General features: G+C 37.7%; 1 protein-coding gene across 1 annotated transcript; it reads right to left on the bottom strand.

Moving 5' to 3' along the window:
• Positions 1 to 13911: 13911 nt before the first annotated feature.
• On the bottom strand, positions 13912 to 18227 carry LOC117394523 (hepatocyte nuclear factor 3-beta-like). The gene is made up of 2 exons (XM_033992861.3): positions 17624 to 18227; positions 13912 to 16085 (listed from the first exon to the last, which is right to left on the bottom strand). The coding sequence occupies exons 1-2, from the start codon at positions 17693 to 17695 to the stop codon at positions 14877 to 14879; spliced, it is 1281 nt and encodes a 426-aa protein (XP_033848752.1). The 5' UTR covers positions 17696 to 18227; the 3' UTR covers positions 13912 to 14876.
• Between the last annotated feature and the right edge of the window lie 4071 nt (positions 18228 to 22298).

Raw genomic sequence — 22298 nt, forward strand, 5'->3', positions numbered from 1 at the left:
CACAGAGGAGGGAGCAGAATCCTCTCTCGGCTTCCTGGCAAACCAAGGTTACAGCAGGATAAAGAAATAAAATATATACAGTATATATATATATATCCTTCACTCACCAACGTGAGTCAATTCCTGTTAAAATGACGTCTACATATACACACACACACACAGACTGTACAAGCATCAAACAGATTAATATTGTCTTAACAAACTGATTAACAGAAGGAGATGTTCAAATTGAAATGGAGCAGCGTTGGTCTTGCTATGGAGCTGGTAACAATTGTTTATTACATACACGATCATTTTTGTTGAATGGTATAGCATCTATACTAGATTTTTTAAATATACTTCAAGGAAATACAACCTTGCAGCCGTTTGGTTTTCTGTTAATTTCACCGAATACCATACCATCATACCCTACAATTCATTTTCTTGTTCCAGTACATTTTTCTAATTTTTCCTTGTTACTTCCTGAACATTTTTCCTTAAAAAGAAAAGCACGGTCTAAATTTAAACCTGGTTTATAAAAAAGCAGGTTTATAAATGAAGCGGTTTTAAAAAAAAGAGAGAGAGAGAGTGAGAGAGAGAGAGAGAGAGAGAGAGAGAGACATTCTTCCTGCGGCCTAACTGCTAGAAAGGAGCCAGGGGCCAGATTTTTGCAGCTATGAAAGGACTGATTGTGAGATCCTGCCAAGGCAGTAAAGTCACTCCAGTAGTGGTTTCTACCGACATACCAGGAACGCAGAGAAATAACCCTGCCTGTTATGTTATTTTATTTTTTTAAATATATATATTTTTGTTCAGTCATTTATAAATAACAGCAGCAGTAACGCAGAATGTGAAAAGCCATCTGAAAATCACTGTATTTAACCTTCTAATCACTGTATCTAACCTTCCCTCAACATCATTTTCTGTTTGATTTATTATTAGGAGTTGTTTTTTTTCTTAATTTTTTTTTTTTTTCATAGGTCCCAAATTTCATCAGATGGAATGCTGGTCTAGAATATTTGCAGTGGAAGAGGGGGGGGGGGGGGGGGGGTTGGGGGGGTGGAAATTATTCATTTCATTTAGCATCAATAAAAGAAAAAGAAAACAACAACATTGGTTAATTTAAAATGATGTCATTTGCGACTTGAATTAAAAACCCATCAACGAATGGAATGGACATTCAGTCATGTGCTGATAATGACAAACTGCATTTTTTTTTTACATCACCCAAGATCTTACAATAGGTTTTATTTATTTTATTTTTTTTGTGGGTTGTACAATGACCATCGCGTGTCTGCAGGTTTTAATGTCAATTTGCGGGTCACTTGGGGGGTCTGATTTTGGGATGAGATTTGACTAAATTCTTATTTAAACTTAAATGCCCAATAAGGTAAGCTGGTCTTGTGACTCATATCGGCAAGGAAAGGATTTATATCTTACCTCAATCCATTACGTTCTCCGCTGTGCGCCAGAGTCCTCCTCCCCAGCCTCTACCTGCTTTTGGGCTTCGTCTAACAGGGGGAGGGCAGCTATCCTACCCCCTGGCCCATGGCTTCCCTACAATCAGTCTCTTCACTTATCTGCAAGCTCATTTATGGGCAAGGGTAGCGTGATAGGCGAGGCCAATGAATGTAGTGTAAAATATGTATAATGTAACGCTATGGCCAAAAGTTTTGCATCACCTGTAATTTTAGGATTGAGATTTTAGAACGACATGAACAGAATATGAACCAGGAACACTGTCGAAAACAAACTTCATCTCCAATAGCTGCCTGCAGGACTTTGACGGAGATGGGGGCTTGTGGGCCTGTGAGTTATACAAGACATGCACATGCTTTCTGCTCACGAAAACAGGTTGCTTCTATTTAATTCAACCTTTTTTGCATATGGTGGGTTTAGTGTCTGCAAAACTGTACTGACATGGACCCCAACGGGATAGGGAGCTTTTTTCCTGTTTTGTATGTTTGTGTTTTATTTATTTATTTCTCTAATGCTTGTGGGGTTTTTTTAGCATGAGATTTGGAGTGCAATGGAAAAAAAACAGGCTCTTGTAATGTATGATATTGTATTGTATCAGGGATGGAAATGACACTCCCATTGCATAGCAGATTGATCCACTCCTGGTTTTACTATGAGTTTAATAAGACACACCTGAACTTGTCACCCTATACACACTATGACTAATCAAGCTCATAGTAAAACCTGGAACGGGTGAAACTGCTATGCAATAGGAGACTTATTTCCATCTCTGTTGTGTTGTATTGTATTGCATTGTATTGTATTTTATTGTATTGCATTGCACTGCATGCTGTTGCATGTATTTATTTATTTATTCATGTATTTATGTCTAAACCTAAAATATAATCCCCATGGTATCTATTCACTATATAGTTCAGACTTTTGTGAACTCTTAATTGATTAGGGAAAACTTATAAGAAACTCTGAGGGAAGTCAAGTGGCCAGATGTTTCAACTAGGGCCTTCATCAGTGCAGAGTCTATGGGACTCCTTATGTGTGTGTAAGGGTCAAGATGTTTATATACCAATAGAACTGGCTGTAGACAGGCACCATGAGCTCTGATGCTCTTGAGAGAGAGAACCTCAGTCCTAATCTGTGTGGAGTAGTGGTTAGTGCTCTGGACTCTTGAGCAGAGGGTCGTGGGTTCAATCCCAGGTGGGGGACACTGCTACTGTACCCTTGAGCAAGGTACTTTACCTAGATTGCTCCAGTAAAAACCCAACTGTATAACTGGGTAATTGTATGTAAAAATAATGTGATATCTTGTAACAATTGTAAGTCGCCCTGGATAAAGGCGTCTGCTAAGAAATTAATAATAATCTGTGCCGCACTCATGTGATAAAAAAACGAACAATAACAACCAAGTATAATTATCTACAATACCTGTTTGCGTTAGATTTGTTATCTGTACAACGCCCTGAGAAAACGTGGTTTTGAAAGGCCATACATACAGCAAGAAAAAATGTATGCTTAGTCACTACCACAGCGAAATAAAACAGTTCCCCCAGAATAAGCTAAGTTTCTTTTTTTTTTCTTTTGCTCACAGGTTTTGTTTATTTTAAACACTCTGTTTGTCATTGCACAGCACTATTTTTTTTTTTCCACAATGTCTTGTTTTTGAGAAAGCTGTGGAGTAGAAAGAGTGTATTCATTCCTGGCCGATTGCTTGTGGCTTCTCTTTTGAGCCAGTGCTGTTTATAACCTTAGCGATGGAAAAAAAGCTGAATCAGAGGGAAGCAGAGAGTGGAAAGAAGTGAGCATGCAGCCCAATCATAATCAACAGGCAGCTGTCTGCCTATCTGTGCAGCCGGTACAAACACTCCAAGCAGGTTAAAGTCCTGTATTTCCATTCCCATAACCCTATATTAAACAAATAAAAAGAGGTCAGGTAGCAGTTTCTCATTAATCAAGTACAGTGTTCATGACAGATGTAAACTGCGCTTAACAAAGTCAACAACAGTCTACGGCATTTTAAACTTTATTAATCAAAAAAACGCTTTTGAAGTATAACGTCTTTTGTAGTGGAGTACAGTTGGATGCAGTTTTGTCCAATGCAAACTTGAGGCACGGAGACTGAACTGCTCCCTCATCCACATTGCATTCTACATAACTACAATTTAACTGTACTTGGGGTAACTAACTCGCCATAGCATAACTCTTAGAAAGTTGCACAGAGTTCTGGGTGTTGCTTTTGTGGTGAATGACATGATTGTACGCCTGGGGAAGTTGTTTTTAGCTTCTCAAGCTTGTAACCTGTGATGAAGCCGGTGTTACAGGCTAATTCTCACCCCAGGCTAATCCTCACCCCCTGAGAATTAACCAGCGCAGCAGTGTGGAGTAGTGGTTAGGGCTCTGGACTCTTGACCGGAGGGTCGTGGGTTCAATCCCCGGTGGGGACACTGCTGCTGTACCCTTGAGCAAGGTACTTTACCTAGATTGCTTCAGTAAAAACCCAACTGTATAAATGGGGAATTGTATGTAAAAATAATGTGATATATTGTAACAATTGTTAGTCATCCTGGATAAGGGCGTCAGCTAAGAAATAAATTATATATATATATATGGACAGTGTTAAACTTTTATTGCGTATTTCCATTGGAATATGATATCCCTTTTATATCCTCTGTATCAACGAACTTGCATGTGTCTCCTTGGATATCTCTGTCTTTGCATGGAATATGCAAAGTGCTTTCCTGTTATTTAGGAAACGCGCTCTGCATATATCATGCAAAGACAGACACATCCAAGAAGACACATGCAAGTTCATTGATTATATATATATATATATATAAGAAAAAAGAAAAGGATATTTCAGGTACTTAAAAAGGTAGAATAATTGATGACAAATCAATTATCAGGACGTTTCGGACTACAAGTCCTTCATCGGCTGAATACAAAAAAACAGTGCTTTAAGAAGTTGATAAAAAAACAAACAAGTAGTCTTTTAAACAAAATTCCAGAATGTTGATGATGATGATGATGACCTCAGAATAGAATGTTCATTCCAAATGGCTCCAAAGTGCCTAGTTTGAAAATAAGTTCACAACATTCGTTCACAAAATAAGTTCATGAACATTCTATTCTGAGGTCATCATCATCATCATCATCATCATCATCATCAACATTCTGGAATTTTGTTTAAAAGACTACTTGTTTGTTTTTTTATCAACTTTAAAACACTGGGTTTTTTTGTATTCAGCCGATGAAGGGCTTGTAGTCCGAAATGTCCTGATAATTGATTTGTGATCAATTATTGTACCTTTTTAAGTACCTGAAATATCCTTTTCTTTTTTTCTATTTTCTTATTGATCGTTTGGGTACACAGCAGTTTTCCTTTTTCTCAAACTATATATATATATATATATATACCAGGCTTGCTCTAAACAAGATGATTGATTTGTAGTGTATGAAACATTGTTGTTCTATTGTTGTTCTCACTATTATTGTTCAATATACGTTGTTTACTTTACAACACAGTCTTTTTTCCTGTGTCTTTTACAGTACATTCATAAATATATGCCCTACGGCCGATTATCTTAGATTAGTTGCCGTACAATCAAAACGATTATGCTATGTACAGAGTACTGGGGTGAGAATTGGCCTGACAGGGTGAGGATTATCCTAGGACAGAACTCACCTGGGATGAGAATTATCCTGGAGGGAGAATTAGCCTTTAACACCGGCACACCGCTAATCAGTCTCAGCTGGGTTTTCGTCAGTGTTAATTGGTGCTAACGAGAGGACGTGTGATTAACGGGGCACAGTAAGGAAGACTGTATCACTAACTCACAAGGGGTAAGAATAAAACAGAGTGTAGTCCCACCAAACTGTGACTTTTTGAGCCTGAGATTCAGAATTCAATGGAAAAAAACAGAAGTTTCGTGTCTTCTCTTGCATTGTATTGTATTGTATTGTATTATATAATGTTGTATTGTTCTGTATTGCATCAGGGATGGAAATAAGACTCATTGCATAGCAGTTTTATCCAGTCCTGGTTTTACTATGAGTTTAATAAGACACACATGTGGCTAATCCAGCATGTAAAAAAACATGGAATGGGTGAAACTGCAGCGCAAAAGGAGTCTTATTTCCATCCCTGTTGTATTTTATTGTATTGCATTTATTTATTAAGGTTCATCTTAAAACTGAACTATAATCCCATGCTATCTTGTTTACTACATAGTTGAGGATTGGGTGCACTCTTAATTGATTAGGGAAAATTTATGAGAAACTTATAGAGGAAAGTCAAGTGGTCAGACAGTTGCGCCTTCACCAATGCAGAGGTCATTTGTCTGTGGGACTGTGTTATATGCATTTAATCTGTGTTATTTCGCAATTTGACTTGCACATCTGGAAACAGTATATTAAATAAATATGCAAAAAAATCTTCAAACCAGTGAATAAGTGAAGGTCCAGTAGGCAGTGAATGAACAGTGAATGAACTAAATTAAATTTAACTTTTGTTTAATATAAGGTTTACTATCCAGTTGATCTCGTTTTGATCTTGAACAAGTATTTTGTTCTGTGAGATCAGAAAGTAGAATTAGTTATTCCAAAAAACAGTCCCCCCCCCCCCCCAAAAAAAAAAAATCGTCTTAAATCAACTGGAGCCGGAGCTTCTTGCTGTCGTTTGCGGAACTCTATTTCAGTCGACATCATTAAGCAGGTGGAAACATTGGATTATTTTAAGTCTAAATTGAAAACATACGTTTGCGCTTTTATATAATTGGTTGTAGCTGGAGTCTATTCTACATATGATCTCTCTTGTTTTGTTTTGAACTTTGTACAGCGCGCTGGGATGCCATGGCGTAAAGGGCCATATATAGAAATACGTCAGTATTGTATCGTATTCTGTCATCACCTTTGCCTTGTGTGGTATATTAGTGACTGAACGGCACCTTGTGGATTCTCCACCATGTCAAGGCTGGGATCAAGGCAACACGATATAAGGTCCAGGTCTTTAGCAAAGCAGGCATGCTGTGTAGATTTTGGAGGCAAAGTGGTTAAATTTTGGATGCAAAGCAAATTAGTGTGTCAGGAATCCTGTCCCATCTGGAAGCCATGTGAGCGGTATTGCCCGCCGGAAAGTGTGTCAGCCTCTGACTAGACCTAAAGACAACACAAAAGGGTTTGACAGCCACTGTCTTCCATCTCCTAAATCACATTCCCTTTCAGACGCTCGGATCATCCCTGGAGCGCTACCCGCACTCATGTCTTTCCTTCTTGGAAAAATAATTAGAAATTCTAAAATAAAAATAATAATAATAATAATAATAATAATAATAATAATAATAATAATAATAATAATAATAATAATAATATGGTGGTTTTGATGGGACTGCAGCGGCCATATTCTTTAAAAATACAAAATATAACTTTTCCCTAAATGAACTGTAATTGAATCGGAAAAGTCCGTTCAATTTAGAAAAACGGTTTGACAGCGGCATTATAAATATGCAAGTGGAATTTAAAAAGTCGGTCAGTTATAATTCCAAATACAATTACAACTACAGCAGAATTGTTTGCTGAAATTGCAACTACAATGGTGTCATCTATAACCTCCTACTGCTGCAAGCAATAGAAGACGCATGCCGTATGGCTCGCAGACTCAGTTGCACATACGTTTTAAGAGTGGGAATGATGCTAAAATTACCTTAAACTAGTCAAAGAAACTGGACTGTCAACAATGACAACCTATCTAAGTAAACATACACCGAGTAGAATAGTCTGAAATTGTATTATGGCACAGCTTCAAAATGACACTGTCCTGCCGTTAAACTGCAGTAGTTTTGTCAAGCCTTTCTGTACAGAATTTAGGTAGGGCTCCATACTGAGCGAAGCTCACGTGCTTGTTAGGTGATCACCAAGTTCAGACTTTTGCAGAGGACGCAGGATATCGCCACAGCGAACGCGCGTTTGCCAATGTTATTTTTTTCTTTTATTGGCACAAAGATCCAGCTTAGTTTGCTTCATACCTGACCCCCTCCCCCTTTTTTTAAAGAGGTAAATGTAATCAGGTTCGTGCCTTTTCTTTCTTTTCAGTCCCGTTTATCAGCCACTGCCTGACAACACCCACGTCCCAGGGAGTAAAGTCCAACTCATTATCTCGCTGCGTTTTTCATTGTGAACTAACTGACAACCCTTTCAGATAGCTGTACTACAATGAACGCTTGTCCTGCTACTGGCAGCCTGCATGCCCCCCCCCCCCATTCTTTTCTTAAAGGAATACAACCTTTTAATCTTCTAAAATAACAAGCAAGAAAAAGCCATAAACACTTCCTATCTGCCGCTAAGCCTAAGATTTCATTTTAATTACAATACAGCTATCCTTATAACGGCTATTAAAAACTACCAAGTAACAAAACAAACAGCGAAACGTGATCGAGATAACTTAGTTTGGCATTCTACAGTAGTCCAGGTGAGGATTAAATAACTGCACCCTTACTGTAGTTTTTATTATTTCGTTTTAAAAGCTGCTTAAAAGAGGCATAATTCAATTTAATTTCAGGTTGTTTGGCACGTGTCTGTCAAAGATGTTGCCCCAAAGCTATTTCAGCTATTTATTACATTTTCAGTTACTGCTGGGAGGGTTGATCAGTCAGACTTTGACGGAGGTCTGGTAACAGCCGCCCGTATCCAAGACAACACTAATCACTGATGTTTCATAAGCAACCGTCATAAACAGGGAGATTGTAGATCAGCAACCAGACAGGTAATGATCAGCAATAATCAATGAGAACGTTTTTTTTATTGTTGACATGAAGCAGTGTGTGGAGCTCTACATGCATATTGCCAAGCCAGCATCGGGAATACAACTGTGAGGTCAATTGCATAAGCATGGCCGTCATGTGCGTTCAATCAAAAGTACACTTTATGATATTTACTCGAGTCATATTAGGTAGCAGCCGGGAGAATGTGGACGGATCCTGCCTGTGAAATATAAAGAAAAACAAATACAGTAATTAAATGTGACAGACGGGGAGAATCGGTCTGGCTTTCAACTTTACAGGAGATGTGTGAGCGAGATTTAGTGTCTGGGAACTCTAAACAATTACCCAACAAGCAATCCTTAAACCAGCCCTAGACTGGACTGGAAGGAGCACCCTTTCTCTTAGGGGGGTGAGGGAGGGAGCAGTTCAGTCTCCATGCTCCATTATTATTATTATTATTTATTTCTTAGCAGACGCCCTTATCCAGGGCGACTTACAATTGTTACACGATATCACATTATTTTTTACATACAATTACCCATTTATACAGTTGGGTTTTTACTAGAGCAATCTAGGTAAAGTACCTTGCTCAAGGGTACAGCAGCAGTGTTCCCTACCAGGGATTGAACCCACGACCATACGGTCAAGAGCTCAGAGCCCTAACCACTACTCCACACTGCTGCATGCCTTGGACTGGAGGGAGCACCCTTTCTCTTAGGGGGTGAGGGAGAGAAGGACGGTCTCCATGATACTGTATCACTGTCCAGCAAGGGCAAGGTTGAAACCAACTCACTCTTTACACATGGCTCCAAAGTGTGAGTGAGGTAGTGAGCCAGCTCAATGAACCAGTGAGCAGGGAGTTAAGCCAATGGGTTTTCAGTGTCTTCACTTTATTAGGAAACAAAATATAGTGTTTATACGGTGTGTCAGTGCAAACATTTCGTAACTCGAACCAAAACAAGTTTTGATATAAGTGCAGTGTTACATAACTGAGGGAAACTGCCTGATATAACCTGCTTCATGTGATGTATGGTACTTTTTTCCCCTCTGGCAGTAGGAGAGTTTGCTTCACTGGGAAGTCAATGATACCAGACACCTGGGCAATTCAGTGTTTTTTTTTTTTTTGTTGTTGTTTTTTTGCTGCTGAGGCAAAGAAAAGTGGGATACAGTATATAAACTAAAATCGATTTTTTGGAATTGTTTGGCATTTTTGTAATAATTCAGTTTACAAATATATATATATAATATATATATGAGAGAGAGAGAGAGAGAGAGAGAGAGAGAGAGAGAGAGAGAGAGAGAGAGAGAGAGAGAGAGAGAGAGAGAGGTCAATTCCTAAGGTAACTTACAGATACACCTGTTGTAATGCGGCTTAATTTGCTAAGTACACACAACGTCCTCCGGGTTAAAACTCTTTATATGTAAATATCTTTGTTTGAAAACACCTTTACTTTTTAACGGTATGCTCCTGCGAATAGAAAACAAAGTAAACAGCCCCGGGCCCTTGCCTTGCCGGGATAGTCCTACGAGGGTTTCTTATTTCAGGTCACGGTGGGAAATGTCAACACACCATTAAAATATCCGCACGACCATGCTTCAGGATGCAAACCTTTTTATACAGGATATTGGAAAAGCGTTACACAAACAGGTCGCCCAGGGTGTCGGTATTAAGCTATTTACAGGTGACGCTGTTCTAATTAACACGTTTATAAACTGAGCGCTTTCACTCGGGAACATCATGAACCTACCGGTTTCCGTCTGGCCGGGGGCTCGTCGTGACAGGTCTCTCCCCGGCGTCTTGAGCCTCAAGTCCGACTGTTTCGTGTTGTCACGTCCGTCTATCGGTTTAATATATAACTATAATGTTTCATTTTTTTAAAAAAAAATCAAATATTGTCACACAGATGTCTCACGAGTAGGGGAGACGGGGGACAGATGTAACGTTTTTTACCTTTCTCTCCATTACGCACAGGTGATTTGAGGTAGTTTTGACTACTCAATCTCCATAGTTATCCTTTTTTAATAGGGGTCAGATGTAACATTCTGTGAATAATAATTAAACGAATAACAGCACATTTCAATAACTGAATGTTTTGTGAATAAGATCGATTTTCACTTACAGGAAATATGTTGTTTTTTTTTATTTAACTCAAAAACAGAAAGTCTTTATTGAAAAATAAAAATGTTCATACAAGACCGTTTTTTATGTACTACTTTTTAAACTTTATTAACAACCCTAAAATTATAGTCCTTTTCAAGCAAGAACATGTCACTCTGTCACAATTGTGACATATGTTCATGTTGTTTCCTTCAGTGTGAGATTCATGTGCACAAATATAGTTGAGCTAATGTTCAATTGGGGTCAATTGTAACACCAGCCCAGGGAGCCATTACTAAACCTTATGTTCCAACAAGAACAAAACTAAGAGCAATCAACTATGTCAATTAAAATCTCATATCACAGGGGCATTGGCACAGGCAGCTCCTCTCCCACAGACAGACCGACCTGAACTGAGCATGTGCGGCATGAGTGACGCCACTCTAGCTTGCTTCTGATTGGAGAAATTCAAGGTGTTACAACCGTCCCGTGTTACAACTGTCCACAGGCTACCCTACATTTACATTTACATTTAAACATCTTACGCACATACATACATACATACACAGTGATGTATGTAGTGTTGTTGTAGGTCATTAATACCTATATTGTATTTTACACCCATTCAAATATGAATATTTTTAACTTTGTTTTGCTACACAGCAATTTATAAAATAATAGAGGGGCTTCAGTGAGTTACAGGAAAATAATTCCATCTCGGGTTTCTGTGACGTCATAAACTACGAGAGCGAAGGCGGAGTTTCTAAACGGTCACAGAAACCCGAGATGGAATTGTTTTCCTGTGACTCACTGAAGAGGCCCATCTGTTATTTTTTTTATAATCCACGGATACCCTTATGATGCTAATATTAAAGGAGACAAGGTTCAGCAGTGCAGTTGACGTTATCAGTTAGTGTTTCAGCTTTATTTGGATGATTGCCTTTACCTTGTTTTAATTTCCTGTTCCTCTTCAGTTTCTCTGAGATACGAATGTACCAGCTTTACATCTTTTTTTATGTTGTTTTAACGTATTCTCATGTTGTTGATCATTAATGAAAACGAGGTGGGTGAAAACGAGACATTTTGTGTTTGAATTGAAAGGGATGGTCTCAAGGAGTCGGATGGGTCAAAGTTCAAGTATATTTTTCAATTATCACTTTTTGACGTCACTACTGTCGTATTACGGCTATATATATATATTATTATTTTTTTAAAAAGGTGCAAAATCAAAAAGAATAAGGCAATGTAGGTAGGGGCCTACACAAAAATGTGAATAATTGATAACAAAAAAATATTCAGTAAGATGGCAGATGCTTATGGAAAGTTGGGAGAGGTGAATTGAACATATGCCGTAGGTCACATGGTTTGGCTGCCATATTGGATTGAAAAAAAACATTTTGCCTAAATGTAAAAATTCGTCTTTCAAAACCACTTATTGCAGAGGGCTGAAAGTTGGTAAACTTGTTGAGGGATAGTCCAAGATTAACTGGTGTTCGTAAGAAGCTGTTAGTTTGTGTGCAAGCCCCTTTTATTTTCCATCTCTCTACCTCCTTTTAAACCTTAAATAATAGATGTTAAGCCTTAAATAATAGTTGTTAAGTTATTAAACTTGATACGAGGAACATTGCTTATATTAGCTGGGGAAAACAAAAGCACTACTAGAAAGTTACTCATTGTAAGTTAATGAGCTGCATTCGGAGGTTAGTCTCAGCCAGAAAGAAATGCAAGTTCAAAAAGAATTTATTAACTCAATCAAGATATATGAGGGTAAAAAGAAGCAACTTCATTTGGTAATAAGAGTTTGATTAAGAAAGCAAATTGGCTCAAAATATGTTTAAAGGGACATCACGTGATCAAAAATAAAAACCAAGGGGCTTGGTCGTGTGGTATGGCGGCCATGCTACAAGACGTCATAATCACAAACTACAAGGATCTGATTGAACCAAAATTTGGCACACATGATCCTAGTGTGGTTGTCTTTAAATGTTGTTCAAGGGAAGTTGCTACAATAAAAAAACATGGCGGCCACGTTGGATGACATCATCAACTTACAAAACTGGGTAATAACTCCTTATAGAATGCAGATAGGGCCATGGCTACTATGGAACACATATAGTAACCCATGTATGCATTCTGCAGTATTTGCTAAAGTGTGTGGTACTGGTTCTGGCATTCTTCACTATTTGCTAAAGTGTTTGGTACTGGTACTGGTACTGGAAGCTGTAAAGTTTCTGGCAACTCTAGTTATTATTATTATTTGGAATCAATCTTACAATGTAAACACCTTTCTGTCATTCGCATTGGTATTTATTCATGCTTCAAAATGCTTTTGCTGCAAGGTGAGTAATGGTCACTGAAATTTGGATCCCTTCACGTTGGTTCTCTTGCATCAAAAGCCATTCCAGAGTGACCGAAATAACCACAGCCTTCTTTATAAAACAGCATTAGAAATGTAAACATGTTATTTTTTTTAATAATTTGGTAAGAATGGAGGTAATAACGCTAACGTTATGACCTGAAGTTACATTAACTACACAGCAGAAACCAAATAAAAGCTTTACTATGTGTTTCTGTTTGATAAAGTTGCCCAACCGTTTTCAAGCGCCTTGTATTTTCACTCTTGCGTCGTGTGTGAACTTTATAACCCAGTAACAAGTCCCGCAACTGACAAGCTGCCTGTAACACAGAAGCGGCCGAGAAGGGATAAAGTGTTTTTTATTTGTATACTAAATATCTACTGTAGGTCCTTTACGGCTAGCAATAAATCATTCTAATCGCCGTTCCCAAGAAACACTTTTCCAATAGTTCATGATAGGCAATAACGAACCCTTTCATCTATGATATATATATATATATATATATATATATATATATATATATATATATATATATATATATATATATATATATCATTTTTTAAAGCAATATACGATTAATTTAACAAAATAATTAGTTGCGCAAGGGATAGGCTTTAGACAACAGTATATGTTCATTATAATTTTCTAATGAAAGATATATAGGTAGCTAGATTGATAGACAGATCAATATTTCGATTAAGGCTAAGAGAATGGATTAAAGACGTCATCTCTTTTTATGTAAGCCCTTTCTAGTTTTATCTCAAACCCATATAAAGGCTTATTGTAAGAGCACCAGCAATATAACCTGAAGGATGCAAATCTAACAAGACCTGTGTAAACTGTCCCCCTCTTTGTGTGACTCACTAGTAGCGTACTGTAAGTAAATTGGATCATAAAAAGTCACAAGGAGGCTAATGGGATAACTCCACTTTAGAGAGTTAAGTGATACTTACATATATTAAATAGAAGAGGGGTCTACAAAGTAAAAATATGCATTTAAAAAATAACAATGCCAATTATTGAAGTTTTATGTTATAGATCCTAAATACATGTTAAGAATACCCCCATTTGAGGTTTGCATTAATGTATTTGACAGTAAATGCAGTCACAATTTGAAAACTGAATTATAGTGTCTATTGAAAGTGATTTTTTTATGTTAAGGTAATAACAATGTAATAAATTAATGTTTTACTATAATCGCCTTCCCTCAGCATCCCACCTTCCCCGAACAAACACACAAATTCATCAGTTTCTTTTCATGTTTTTTTAATAAGAAAACCCACAAAAAACAACAAACCCAATATATTAACACACTCAATTTCCCCTGTTTTGAAGCAAAAATATTTAAATAAACTGTTTTTTTTATCATTATTTATTTTTAAAAAGTTTTTTAAAAATGACCTGAAACTTGAAAGACATTTAAAAGTTTTATTTTTGTATTTTTTGTAAATGATTGTCATGATGTTTGTATGAGAAAAGGTTAAATTCAAGTGATTTCGGTTCTCAAGAAGACAGTGTTTCCCCCTAGTCTGTCTTCTTCCCTTATATCCTAAACCAATGATTTTAGGACCTACACTGACATAAACCATTCATTATAGTATGGTAAGCACATCTTAAAAACTTCAACAACTTAATTTGATTGTAACATGTTAGAATATCCTGTAATGCAGTAACAACATAGAAATGAACAGCAATCTTTAATAGAAGCACATATTTCACATATTCAGAATATTACTTTTTCCTTTTCTTTTTTATTAAGAACGACTCGACACACTGTACAGGATATATTAAGAATTATTTTCCGTTTCATAAATATATGAACCATAGTTTTCTGTTGACCATATTTACAGTTATATACACACTGTAGAAAACCTGAGTAAACTGCCTAATGTTTTGTTTTGTTTTATTTAATTATTATTATTATTATTATTATTATTATTATTATTATTATTATTATTATTATTATTATTGTTAGTAGTAGTAGTAGTAGTAGTAGAATTATTCATTTATTTTTTTATCCCATGAAGTCCAGCAACATAGGTCTCTTGTATTTGGACGGAATTCATCTTTTTAGTCTGTTGACCAGTCAAATTCAGGGCTGCACCATGATTTCCTTTTGTTAGGGGTGGGGTAGCCAATAAAATGTTCTTTGTAGGAAACCACTACCTATCTTGTGTCCAAGGAAAAACCATCGAGCCTCCTTTCCGGGGGTTGTTATGAGGCATTGAGGACGGATCTGCTGTACAGGGCATGGTAGTAGGGTCCCGAGTCCATGGGTGATGAGGTGGAGCTGTCGTAACTGTGCTTGGCCATCATAGTGGAGGAAGAAGAAGAGTAGCTGTTATAAGCCATCATCTGATCCTGGTAGGACTTGAGGTCCATCTTTTGCTCCGAGGACATCAGGTTGGTGATGGAGAAGGGGTGGTTGAAATTGTAGTGAGGGTCCAATGACTTGAGATGGTCGTTCTGGAGATCCAGGTGTTGGATGGAGCTGGGGAGAAGGTGGTTGCCTCCCATGGGCTGGGGGAGAGGGTGGGAGGACGAGGTGGCATTGGAACCAGAAGCAGACAGAGAAGGAGAGCCTTGGGCTGGCGGCTGGGGACATTCCAGATGGATAAGACTTCTCTGCTGCTGCTCCTCGGGAGAAGAACCGTGGTGGGAGTTGTCAGAATGGGCTGACTCTGCCCCTTCTGAGGCCGGGTCGGGGCTGTGTTCCTCATGAAGGCTGTCCTGGCCCTTGGCATCTTGAGTCTTGAGCGAGGAATTCTTCTTGCTGGCTTTGTCCTCAAGCTTGAAGCGCTTCTGGCGCCGGAGGTAGCACCCGTTCTCGAACATGTTCCCCGAATTGGGGTGCAGGGCCCAATAGGAGCCCTTTCCGGGCTTGTCAGGAGACCTGGCCACCTTGACGAAGCAGTCGTTGAAAGACAAGGAGTGGCGGATGGAATTTTGCCACCTCTGCTGGTTCTCCCTGTAGTAAGGGAAGAGGTCCATGATCCACTGGTAGATCTCATTGAGGGTCAACATCTTGCTGTTGGACTGCTGGATCGCCATGGTGATCAGGGAGATGTAGGAGTATGGTGGCTTGGCATGAGTCAGGGTGCGACGGTAGGGCTTGCTCATCTCCTTGGCCGAAGGGTAGCTGAGCTGGCTCATGGGTTGGCTCATGTTCTGGTAGGGTGAGACGGAGTTGAGGGAAGAGGTCGGGGCTCCAAGCTGGGTCAGGGTGCTGGAATTGAGGGAGGACACCACTGGGGAAAGGCTCATGTGGTTGGCGTTGGCGTTCATGCCTGACAGAGGGTTAGTGTTGATCCCACTGCTTGCGTAAGTCATGTTCATGGCTGCTGAAGATCCCATAGAATTCAGGTTGATGTAATTGTTCATAGAACCCAACCCTGAGCTCATTGTGCTGATGGAGGGATACATCTGAATGGGAGATAATAGAAAAACTGTTAGAAATGAGAAGCTGGGAAAAGGTGATAAAAAAGTCTATCACTGTTATTCAAATTAGCGCAATAAAGTCAAAATACCTTCCTTTCCCCAAGGGGTTTACAAGCCAGTATTTGAAAAATAATCTGTTTTATTTAAAAAAAAAAAAGTACTGTGTAGTACATTACCAGTGTACAGCTATGGCCAATGTTTTGCATCACCCTCTATAGAGAATTAACTAAGTTTGCTTCATAAAGTCAAATGAAACTTGCTGAATTATGTTACGTTAATATAGTGAATGGTATGGTGATTTGTAGCTTTCCCATATACTTAAAGAAAAAAATTGACATTTTGAAATCGAACATGAAATGCTGTACTACTATTATGGCTTCCAGTAGACTTTTGCTATATCATTTTGTAGTTTCTTTGATTACATGATGTTAAATAAAAAATCTAAATCTAATATATATATATATATATATATATATATATATATATATATATTCTCAATTCTAAAATTCTAGGTGATGCTAAACTATGGCTGTACATTTTTCATGAATTGTGTATACAGTAGTTAATTGTAAGTCATTCTGCTATACCTATGTTCTACTCATTTAAAAGCTTATACTGTATTTTAGCTATCTGCTATGCATTTTTGTTGGCTATATTATTTATATTTGGTAGCTTAAATACTATGCTGTTGTTTGCAGTTCGGGAGGAACATGAAAAAGCTATTTTCGACATCATGGTTTACTGTTTTTTAGACATCCTGTGGCGAATCTAACGAGACGGATCCTGCTAATCCGAAAATGCCAGGCTTCAACCGTTATGGGGATTCTAACCAATGGGAAGCATTTGCTTTCTGTATTACAGCATGCGTCACAATGGAACGGATTTATTTATCACAAACTCCTTTTCAAACAAACTGTCTCGTTTTATCCATTCGTCTAGGCTAAAGGTTGAGGAATTAGTACGCGATGTTGCTGTTGCTGTAAACTATGATCTTGTGTTTACAGTCGTAATTTATAAACGGATTCAAAAGCAATAAAGTTAATTCTATGACAGTGCCTCTTCTGCAACGTCAGTTTGTAAATTAAGTTAAATTATAATTTATGAAATTTATTCAGAACTAAATACGTATCAGGTAGTAGGTTACTCTGATTATTCTACTAGAAATGTATGTTTAAAAATATGTTATATTTGTGTATGATTCATTCAAGTCAAATATGACCTTTTTTTTAATAATTATAGTATTTCGTTTATATAATCAAAGTTTAGTTAAAATTAGTAAGCAATATTGTTAACATCTGTGTTTCCGTTATTAACTTGTCTGTATATTATAATATAATATAAAATATAATTGCTTCTAAAGAAAACTTTTTTTCGTTTTAAACGGGTTCAAATGCAGTTTATTAAATTCAATTTTCAGTGTCTTGTGTGTATATGTTTGTATGTATGTGTAGATTAGATATAACGCGCTATAGTCTGTATGGCTTCTGTTATCGTTCGGTCGATTCTTTGTATTCTCTACTCACCTCTGCGGGTTCTGCGTAGTAAGAATTCCATTCTGGAATTTCGTGGGATTCCATTTTTACAGAACTCAACATCCCAGATGAAGCTGTCCTTGCTTGAAATAAAATATATATATTAATTTTTGATGATTTCTTCTTTTGGTAAAACGTCTGATTACACTCAAGGAACCGTGGAAGTCTCCAAATACATAACAGTGTTAAGGTGAAATAAATCGGGTCTCTTGTCTTCTTTCACTCCCTAACTGATATATAAAAAAAATAAAAAATAAATAAAAATAAACCAATATATATTTAAAAGTTAGAAAAGCATTTGAGGAAATTCTTCAACGATGCAAAAGTCTTTCTGTGCGTTAAATCTCCAGTCGCGATAAAAAAAAAAAACACGCAAACGTGTATTTTGAGTGGAAAAATACACGTATAGATAGATAGATAGATAGATAGATAGATAGATAGATAGATAGATAGATAGATATTATAAATCCACAACCGTTGTTGGCGTTGTTTTTGGGAGTTTTTTTAAATGTCTATAAACTTATTTAGCTGCAATTCTCGCAGTCTCGGGTTCCATATGTTGCAAGCTGTCGTTTCGCTGGTATCCCGGGTTGTGCTAGCCCTGCATGTAGAACTTCTCGATATCATGCCCAAGACTTTATAACCCCAGGTACAGTCCCGCCCAGCATGCAGGTCACATTTGAATATCGCTCTTCCAGCCAGGAAGAGCGCGTGAAAGGGTCTCTTTTGCCCCCTGGCGTTCTATAAATAAGCTCGAGCCAGACATCCATCATCACACATCCATTTCAATGGAGAGTCATTCCACATTATTACAATTATTACGCAGGTGCGCGCAACAGTGCGTATCTGCATAACATTGGAGCCTACATGTTTACACCGTTACACCTATCAATACGTATTACATTTAAAAAAAAAATGAAAAAGATAGTTTTATCAAGTTCTACTGTGTATGTAGTCCCGTTTGTAAACAAACTAACTAAAATGATGTACAGTATTAGTTTATCAATGGTTATAATGTTGGACATGCGTTTTTTTTTTTTTTTTTTTAAGTAGCCGACCTGAATTAGTTAGATGTTATCAAAATTAAAATGGATAGTCTTGATACTGTCGCCCTAAAATGTCACCCCTGTGATAAATGTATACATTCTAATAAGGCTGCAAATCAAATTTTTATAAGTTTAAAGTTATTGAAGTCTATAACTTTTTTTTTTTTCTTCAGAATATGACTTAGGGTTTGACCCATTATAGCTCTCGACTCAAATTTTTAAACACACTAAAATCAATCCTCAAAATCCACTCGTGTCAATGGGTCAAAGTTAGGATGTTTTATTCAGTGCAAAGTTTCAAACTTTTTTTACAGTAAAAAAAAACAACTTTTTTTTTAATTAGTCATAAAAATTAGCAATATGACGGGTAAAGTAACATTATTTCGAGTTATTGTTGTTTTGTTTTTGTCTTGTTTTTATTAATTTAAACTCGTTGTTTTCAAAGTGGCTTCATTCTTTGCCCTTGGTTCAACACCGTGTTCTTTAATTATGACGTATGTCCAAAATCGTATCAAATTAATGTCGCACCCCATCCCTGACACCACGTTTATATACAGCGGGGTTTCACTGCAGCACTCGCACTGCATGCGAGCCCCAGGGCAGCATGAATGAGTCACGTGTTTCGCTCCCGGCGAGGGAATCTCAGATCCGGCGTCAAATGGTCAATGTCTCTCAGAGATGCGGTATCTAATTGAAAACTTTTTTTAAAAAAAGTCTGCAGCCACAGAATACAATTGCAATGAATCGAGATCTATAGAGATGAATGGACCATGATATATAGAGTCGTCGTGCGCGTAGCTTTTCATTACTCACCCTATGCCTATAATCTTCTAATTGTTAGCCTATGCTTTATTGGTAACAAGCGGATAATGAGGGGAAAAAAACAAGAGATCAGTAAGCTAAATCTACCATTTAAATAAGGATGAAAACGAGTCCACATGCGGCTCAACAATGAGAGAATGCATAGACCAGACACCAAAAACAGTATATTTTAGCATAATGTTCTGTGTCGTTATTATAGGATCCTCTCTATAGCCTCCTGTGCGCACGCTTCTCTGTGCTTCAGTATAATCACAAATCTATTCGGGAATGCAGGAATGGGAGTCAGACAGCGGAAGGAATCTAACAGGATCTGACCCCACCCCCATCCATGTTTGTTTCTCGTGTTGTTAATTCACCTGTCTGGCACGTTGTATGGGTTTCGCTGTCTATCAATCCACGCTGATTAATCGACTGCGCTCCTCACAGCCAGATCGCCTCTCGCTGCGCTCCCACCTGCACACGTCTATGAAAACGTTGCTTTCATGGGGTTGGGATGTAAATATATCTGATAACACAGAGAAGCCTAGGGTTTACTATAAAATAGCCTAGGGTTTACTATAAAATAGAAACACAAAGGCAGTTGCAAATGTATAACTAAATTTGGCTGGGAATTATTATTATTATTATTATTATTATTATTATTATTATTATTATTATTATTATTATTATTATTATTATTAATAATAATAATAATAATGTTTGATTAAACGTTTCAGTATTTTGCACAATTGAGCACCACGTCTTTCCACACGTGACTCACAAGTCTCACGTTTTGACTTGCATTTCCTATTGTCCCCGTCGGAGTGTTTGTCTTCTGCTACCGTTAATTTAATTATCCTTTGTCTTAGGTGGAGGCGATGAATGCGAGTCGCTGCTGTTTCTAGTTTTAAGACGATCGTCGTAATAGAACGGATGATTGGTCTGTGACTTTGGCTCTTAAAGTCGAGGTGAGACGAGACGCCTGTGTGAAGAGCTGTGAACGAGGAAATACAATTAGGGTCGCCTTTTTGAAGTTATGGATGAAGTAAGTTAAGTAGTGAAACAACTGTATACTGTAGGGTATTTTACTAATAAGAACTTACCCCTTTTAATAAGAGTTAATAAAATAGCAGTAAACGCTTGAGTAGTCATTATATTCCTAAACTGTCAAAAATACTGACTTAACAAAACTGTATTTGTAGATTAATTCTATTGTATATTTTCATATTAATAAAACTGTGTTTGTAGATTAATTCTAGTGTATATTTCCGTATTAAAGGTACATCAAAATTTGGGCCAGACTAGAAGCTGGCCAGCAGTGTGGAGTAGTGGTTAGGGCTCTGGACTCTTGACCGGAGGGTCGTGGGTTCAAACCCAGGTGGGGGACACTGCTGCTGTACCCTTGAGCAAGGTACTTTACCTAGATTGCTCCAGTAAAAATTGTATAAACGGGTAATTGTATGTAAATATAATGTGTAAAAAAATAATGTAATTGTAAAAATAATGTGATATCTTGTAAGTCGCCCTGGATAAGGGCGTCTGCTAATAAATAAATAATACTGAGTCCCCTCCCTCTCATAACTTTGCCAATATGTTGATGCTGTTTGCTCAGGCACTGATAAGATAAGATAATTCCATAATGCAGCTCAGTACTTTATATTAACTCTTATCTTAACAGGGGCAAGATCTTGTGATCTGAAAACAAAGGGCTCCCTATATAGCCACTGAATAAGAGCAGTGCTGTGGCTGTGAAGAAAGGTCATAAACGTGTGGTGCGCTGGCAATGCCCTTGCTCGTCGAGGACACTGACCTTGCGTTAACTCTGTGTTCAAATCCTACCCGTCTGCTCAAACGGTCCTTACCATCCTATTCAACACACTGTCTCAGTCCGCTTGTTAGACAAACACAAGCACAGAACTTCAATGGGTATTTTCTCTTTCCAGACAGCAAAATGTGTTATGTACACATGCAAATATTTTTCATTACATAAAGTAAGTTAGGCACAGTCTCTTGTTTAAGGGCAGCTACTTGATTCACATCGCAAATTGTTTTGATTTTTTTAATATTGAGATAATATTTACATCTGTTGTATGTGCACCGTTTGCTGCTTGGCACAAACCAATGTTGCACACTGTATTATTTGTCAAGTCAAAAAGATTAACAAACAGAATCTGATAAACGGTGTTACTATTTGCGTGCATTAGGAATCCTTAAATAAAAGAGTGTGGAGAAATGCAAACCCATAACAGTTTGGCTGGCGTGGAGAAAGCCTAACGGACCTATATGGGTCTATATTTTGAACCCTCTAAAAATGCAACAACGATAAGAAAGGTATATATCGCTTATTGAAAAGAAAAGAAAAGAAAAGAAAGAAAGAAAGAAAGAAAAAGGCGATGGAGCCAATTATGGCTGCACTGCACGCATACGTTTCGTTCTAATATTTTTTGCGCAATAATTCCATACGTTCTAGTGGTATTGTGTTCTAGTTGTGTTCTAGTCTTAACCCCGTCCCCCCTTTTTTGTTGGAATCTCTCTCTCTCTCTCTCTCTCTCTCTCTCTCTCTCTCTCTCTCTCTCTCTCTCTCTCTCTCTCTCTCTCTCTCTCCCTCTCTCTCAGACTGTCTAATCAACATCTCAATGCACGCGTTAATTGCTTAATGAATATAATGGGATTAACAAAGAAACCAGGGAGGCTGAGCACCACAACACCTGCACGGTATAATGACCACGTCCAGGAAACTCAATACAGCGCTTACACTTTGCTGCAGTATGAGCGGACTTTTCTGAAAGTAAATATTTAACCTTATTAAACTAGTCAAA

Source organism: Acipenser ruthenus, chromosome 30, assembly GCF_902713425.1.
Source record: "Acipenser ruthenus chromosome 30, fAciRut3.2 maternal haplotype, whole genome shotgun sequence".
Classification (NCBI taxonomy): Eukaryota; Metazoa; Chordata; class Actinopteri; order Acipenseriformes; family Acipenseridae; genus Acipenser; species Acipenser ruthenus.

Bases quoted from the DNA above. Each gene is read 5' to 3' on its own strand.
- LOC117394523 (XM_033992861.3), bottom strand. From the start codon at position 17,695: ATGTTGAGTTCTGTAAAAATGGAATCCCACGAAATTCCAGAATGGAAT. The intron at 16,086-17,623 runs GTGAGTAGAGAA...TCTCCCATTCAG, and splicing joins ACTACGCAGAACCCGCAGAG to ATGTATCCCTCCATCAGCAC.